At 37.5% G+C, this 6,088-nt stretch overlaps 1 protein-coding gene across 1 annotated transcript; it reads left to right on the forward strand.

Annotated features, from left to right (window-relative positions):
• Positions 1-352: 352 nt before the first annotated feature.
• Positions 353-5,212, forward strand: LOC123252087 (rho-associated protein kinase 1-like). Its single transcript, XM_044681452.1, has 3 exons — positions 353-3,351; positions 3,622-4,519; positions 5,102-5,212. Exons 1-3 carry the CDS (start codon positions 353-355, stop codon positions 5,210-5,212), a joined length of 4,008 nt encoding a protein of 1,335 aa, XP_044537387.1.
• The last annotated feature ends 876 nt before the right edge of the window (positions 5,213-6,088 follow it).

Here is a 6,088-nt window from a genome sequence, read left to right on the forward strand (position 1 = left end):
CCCCCCTCCCTCACGAGCCCAAGGATACTTTTTCCTGCCCCTCCTCCCCCCCCACCCCTTCCCTCGATTGTCCTTCCCAGAGTGAAGGACCCGCTCTCCGTAGGGGCAGCAGCAGCGGCCACCTGAGCCCGGGCCGCTAGGCACGAACAACCTTCCCGGGAGCGCGGAGGCTAGTGGCTACAGAGGCCTGAGCAGAGAGCCCATCGGTGAAACAACTCCTACATTCCGGCCCCTCCGGGACTCTGAAGCCAAGGAGGCGAGCCTCTCCTGTCAGAGGAGGAAGTGAGCCCAGAGCACTTTTTCGTAGTGAGTGCTACTGGTAGAAGAGGATCATCACTGCAGCAGTAGCACCATGTCAACTGGAGACAGTTTTGAGAGTCGGATGGGGGAAATTGACAACCTGCAGTGGGACCCGAAGTCGGAAGCGAATTTGGAATTATTGTTGGATGGATTGAATGCGTTGGTATATGAACTGGATTTTCCAGCACTAAGGAAAAATAAAAATATTGACAACTTTTTATTCAAATATAAGGATGCAATAACTAAAATGAGAGATTCACACATGAAAGCTGAAGATTACGAAGCACTGAAAGTGATTGGTAGAGGAGCATTTGGGGAAGTCCAATTAGTAAGACATAAATCCACCAGGAAGGTGTATGCAATGAAGACGCTGAACAAATCCAAAATGATTAAGAAGTCAGATTCTGTCTTCTATTGGGAAGAAAGAGACATTATGGCCTTTGCTAACAACCCCTGGGTGGTTCCTTTATATCATGCCTTCCAAAATGACAGCTATCTCTTTATGATAATGGAATATATGCCTGGTGGAGATCTGCTTCATTTGATGAGTCACTGTGATGTGCCTGAAAAGTGGGCCCGCTTCTATGCTGCAGAAGTAGTTCTTGCTTTGGATGCAATCCATTCTATGGGCTTTATTCATAGAGATGTGAAGCCTGACAACATGCTGCTGGATAAATCTGGTCACCTGAAGCTAGCTGATTTCGGTTGTTGTATAAAGATGAATAAGTACGGTGTTGTACAATGTAATACGACACTTGGAACACCTGATTATATTTCTCCAGAAGTATTACAGTCTCAATGTGGTGATGGTTATTATGGGCAAGAATGTGACTGGTGGTCAGTTGGCATATTTTTATATGAAATGCTTGTAGGTGATACGCCTTTTTATGCAGATTCACTGGCCATAACCTACAATAAGATCATGAACCATAGTGATGCTCTTACCTTCCCTGAAGATAACAGTTTGTCAGAAGAGGCAAAACATCTTATTCGTGCCTTCATTACTGACAGGAAAGTGAGATTAGGGCGAAATGGTGTAGAAGAAATAAAAGGACATCTCTTCTTCAAAAATGATGAGTGGGCTTGGGAAACTCTTCGAGATACTGTTGCACCTATCATACCTGATCTCAGTAGTGACATCGATACTAGTCATTTTGATGACATAGAAAAAAGCAAGAAAAAAGTTGAACTAGTCACTCTTCCAAGAGATTTTGTTGGCAATCAACTGCCTTTTGTAGGATTTTCATATCATAGCGATCCTAGATATTTATCTGCATCTTCGGCAAATCCTAATGATGATAATAGAACTGCCACCAATGTGGATAAAACTTTGCAGGAAACTTTACAAAACACAATCGATAAGCTGGAAGAACAACTGAGTAATGAAATACAGTTAAAAGAGGAAATTGAACAAAAATGCAATACTTCAAACATAAAGCTAGACCAAATAATGAAAGAACTGGATGAAGAGGGAAATCGAAGAAAAAAATTAAAATCTGCATTGTCTCGGATTGAGAAAGAGAAAATGTTGCTGCAGCACAGAATTAATGAGTTCCAAAGAAAAATGGAACGGGAAAATAAGAAGAGACGAACTGCTGAAAATGAGGTTTCTATGTTGAAAGATAAATTGGACGACTTAAAGAAAATAAGTCAAAATTCTCAAATGGCACAGTTACAGAAACAACTAGAAGCTGCCCATGTCTTACTGAGGACAGAATTGGACACAGAAATAAGATTAAAGAAAAGCAATGTGGAATTGAAGAAATCAGTAAGTAAGTTAGAGTCCCTGAACAGAGAATTGCAGGAGCGGAACAGAATTTTAGAGAGAACCAAATCACAAGTAAACCAGGATTATTATTACCAGGCTGCATTAGAAGCTGAACAAAGAGACCCAAGTCATGGATCCGAGATGACTGGAGATCTCCAAAGTCGAATTACTTCTTTGCAGGAAGAAGTGAAATACCTCAAACAAAACCTTGAAAGAGTGGAGGGGGAAAGAAAAGAAGCTCAAGATAAGCTTAATTGTTCAGAAAAGGAAAAAAATAATTTGGGAATAGATTTAAACTACAAGCTAAAATCATTACAACAAAGGGTAGAACAAGAAGTAAATGAGCATAAAGTAACTTCCCATTTAACTGACAACTATCAGTCTATTGAAGAGGAAGAGAGATCAACAGAGAAAGCTGAAAATATAGTTGTTTACATTGAAAAGCAATGTTCCATGCTAGATGTCGACTTGAAACGGTCACAACAAAAATTGGAGAATCTGGCTGAACACAAAGAAAGGATAGAGGATGAAATCAAGAATTTAACACGGCAGCTAGAGCAAGAATCAAATAAGTCGTTACTGATAGAGGATGAATTGAAAACTCAAGCTTTTGAGAAGGACGATCTCAAAGGATTAGAAAAGCAAATGAAACCAGAGATCAACATATTGTTAGAAACAAAGAAATCATTGGAATTTGAACTAGCTCAACTCACAAAACAATATCGTGGAAATGAAGGACAGATGCGGGAACTACAGGATCAACTTGAAGCTGAACGAAACTTCTTAACACTTTGCAAAACTCAGATTAAGGAACTTAAAGAAGAAACTGAAGGAAAAAATCAAGAAAATCTAAAGAAAATACCGGAACTGCAAAATGAAAAAGAAGCACTTGCAGTACAGTTAGACCTTGCAGAAACAAAAGCTGAATCGGAGCAGTTGGTTCGAAGCCTTCTGGAAGAACAATATATTGGATTTAAAGAGGGTAAGAAAGTAGCTTCACAAAATAAACAAGAAATTGTTACAGATAATGATCATACTGTTTGGCTAGAAGAAATTAAAACCACATTAACCAAAGATATCGAGTTACTAAGAAAAGAAAATGAAGAGTTGACCGAAAAAATGAGGAAAGAACAAGAAGATTATAAATTGAAGAAAGAAGAGGAGATTAATAATCTAAAAGCTTCTTTTGAAAAGAATATTAATACTGAAAGAATCCTAAAAACACAGGCTGTTAACAAATTGGTAGAAATAACTAATCAGAAAAATTTTAAAATTAATAGAAAGTCTAAACAAGATTTAAGAAAGAAGAAAAAGGAAAACGGAAAGCTGTTAAAACTGGACCAACTCAAGCAAGAAAGAGAGAAATTCAATCCGATGGTAGTGAAACACCAGAAGGAACTCAATGAAAATTTGCAAGCACAATTGGTTGAAGAATGTACCCACAGGAATGAGCTTCACATACAGCTAGCTAACAAAGAGAGTGCTAACAAAGAGAGTGGCATAGAGCAGTTGCGTGCAAAAGTAATGAATCAGAAAAATTTTAAAATTAATAGAAAGAAGTCTAAACAAGATTTAAGAAAGAAGAAAAAGGGAAACAGAAAGCTATTAAAGCTGGAACTCAACCAAGAAAGAGAGAAATTCAATCCGATGGTAGTCAAACACCAGAAGGAACTCAATGAAAATTTGCAAGCACAATTGGTTGAAGAATGTACCCACAGGAATAAACTTCACATACAGCTAGCTAACAAAGAGAGTGGCATAGAGCAATTGCGTGCAAAAGTTTTGGGCCTTTCAGATTCTACCAACATTATGAATTTTCCTAGTGCTGATGAAATGGATAGAATTCCCAAATCAACAATGGAAGGCTGGTTATCAGTCTCAAATAGAGGAAATGTAACCCTGTACAGCTGGAAGAAACAGTACGTTGTTGTGGGCAGCAAAAAAATTTTGTTCTACAATGATGAACAGGATAAGAAACAGTCAAATCCATCTATGGTACTGGACATAGACAAATTATCCCATGTGCGACCTGTAAGCCAAGGTGATGTGTATAAAGCAAAAACGGAAGAAATCCCTAAGATATTCCAGATCCTATATGCAAAGGAAGATGAATGTAGAAAAGATTTGAAGATGAAGCCTACTGTACAAGCTAAAAAGACCAATTTTCAGAATCACAAAGGGCATGAATTTAAGCCTACACTTTATCGCTTTCCAGCCAACTGTCAGGCTTGTACCAAACATCTCTGGCATGTTTTTAAGCCACCCCCTGCCCTTGAATGTCGAAAATGCCATGTCAAATGCCACAGAGATCACTTAGAGAAAAAAGAAGACTTTATTTCTCCGTGCAAAGTCACCAGCTACGTAACACCAGCAACGGATATACTACTCTTAGCTTCTTCTCAGGATGAACAGAAGAAATGGGTATCCCATATAATGAAGAAGATGTCTAAGATTCCAACAACATCCAATTTTGTTCCAACAACATCCAATTTTGTTCCAACAACATCCAATTTTGTTCCAACAACATCCAATTTTGTTCCAACAACATCCAATTTTGTTCCAACAACATCCAATTTTGTTCCAACAACATCCAATTTTGTTCCAACAACATCCAATTTTGTTCCAACAACATCCAATTTTGTTCCAACAACATCCAATTTTGTTCCAACAACATCCAATTTTGTTCCAACAACATCCAATTTTGTTCCAACAACATCCAATTTTGTTCCAACAACATCCAATTTTGTTCCAACAACATCCAATTTTGTTCCAACAACATCCAATTTTGTTCCAACAACATCCAATTTTGTTCCAACAACATCCAATTTTGTTCCAACAACATCCAATTTTGTTCCAACAACATCCAATTTTGTTCCAACAACATCCAATTTTGTTCCAACAACATCCAATTTTGTTCCAACAGCATCCAATTTTGTTCCAACAGCATCCAATTTTGTTCCAACAGCATCAAATTTTGTTCCAACAACATCCAATTTTGTTCCAACATCAAATTTTGTTCCAACATCAAATTTTGTTCCACCATCCAATTTTGTTTGTGCATCCCCTAGAAGACTTTCTACCAGATCTAGGATAAATAAGTTTTTCCAAAAAGTTGTCAGAAATACATCTGGAAAAACTAAGTAACCGTATACCATCTTGATATGGAATCTTGTGGGATGCCATCTGAGAAAGTGGACTTCTTAAACATGCAGAACAGACAATGTTTCAACTCTGACAACAAATATCATAATGGGAAGGGTTAATAATTAAGATTGTGCTTTGGCACAAAAGCACACTGAGGGTTTTTATTGTGGGTTTGGTAGATTAGGTGTTATTATCATGTAATGCAAATAAAAGCAAATAAAAAGCTTAGCTTGGTATATTTTTTTGAAAAGTGTTGCCTTTTTAAATTTCTAAGAAAATGCAAGTTTCACTATCAAAATCGGCTCATGGTGGGCAGCTAGGTCAGCTCAGTGGATTGAGAAACCAGGCCTAGAGGTCCTGGGTTCAAATCTGGCCTCAGACACTTCCCAGCTGTGTAACCCTGGGCACAGTGTCACTTGATCCCTATTAAAAAATCAGCTCATGGAAGAAGTAAAAATCTCTCAAAAAGAGATGAAATGAAATTTCGATAAAGACTGGTTGCAGGACTGCAGAATTATCTTAAAGAAGCAATATGATCACTTGAACTTTAAAAGTGCCCTCACTGTAAAGTGGAACAGCCTTAATTTAGGCCCATCCTGGACTTGAATGGGAGGAAGTTAAATATTTATTATGCTTTTACAAATGTTTACAAATACTGTCTATGTTTCAGCAGATTTCTTGATTGAGGGGAAGGAGAAGACAAAAAATAATTACATTTACTATGCAAAGCCATACTGAATTATTTTAATGCTTGAAGCATTTAGGAACTAATGTACAAAAGAACCAAGTTTGAAAGCATATTTTGGGGGGTATATCATTTCTATGAATTTATAATGTAAGAGTGAAAAGACTTTAAGTTAACAAACATATATATGC

This window comes from Gracilinanus agilis, chromosome 6 (genome assembly GCF_016433145.1).
Source record: "Gracilinanus agilis isolate LMUSP501 chromosome 6, AgileGrace, whole genome shotgun sequence".
Taxonomy (NCBI): domain Eukaryota; kingdom Metazoa; phylum Chordata; class Mammalia; order Didelphimorphia; family Didelphidae; genus Gracilinanus; species Gracilinanus agilis.

Excerpts from the sequence above, each read along its gene's own strand:
- LOC123252087 (XM_044681452.1), top strand. The coding sequence starts at position 353 with ATGTCAACTGGAGACAGTTTTGAGAGTCGGATGGGGGAAATTGACAAC. Across the intron at positions 3,352-3,621 it reads AATTTTAAAATTAATAGAAA|AAAGAAGTCTAAACAAGATT; the intron begins GTCTAAACAAGA and ends TAAAATTAATAG. Across the intron at positions 4,520-5,101 it reads TAATGAAGAAGATGTCTAAG|GTTCCACCATCCAATTTTGT; the intron begins ATTCCAACAACA and ends ACATCAAATTTT.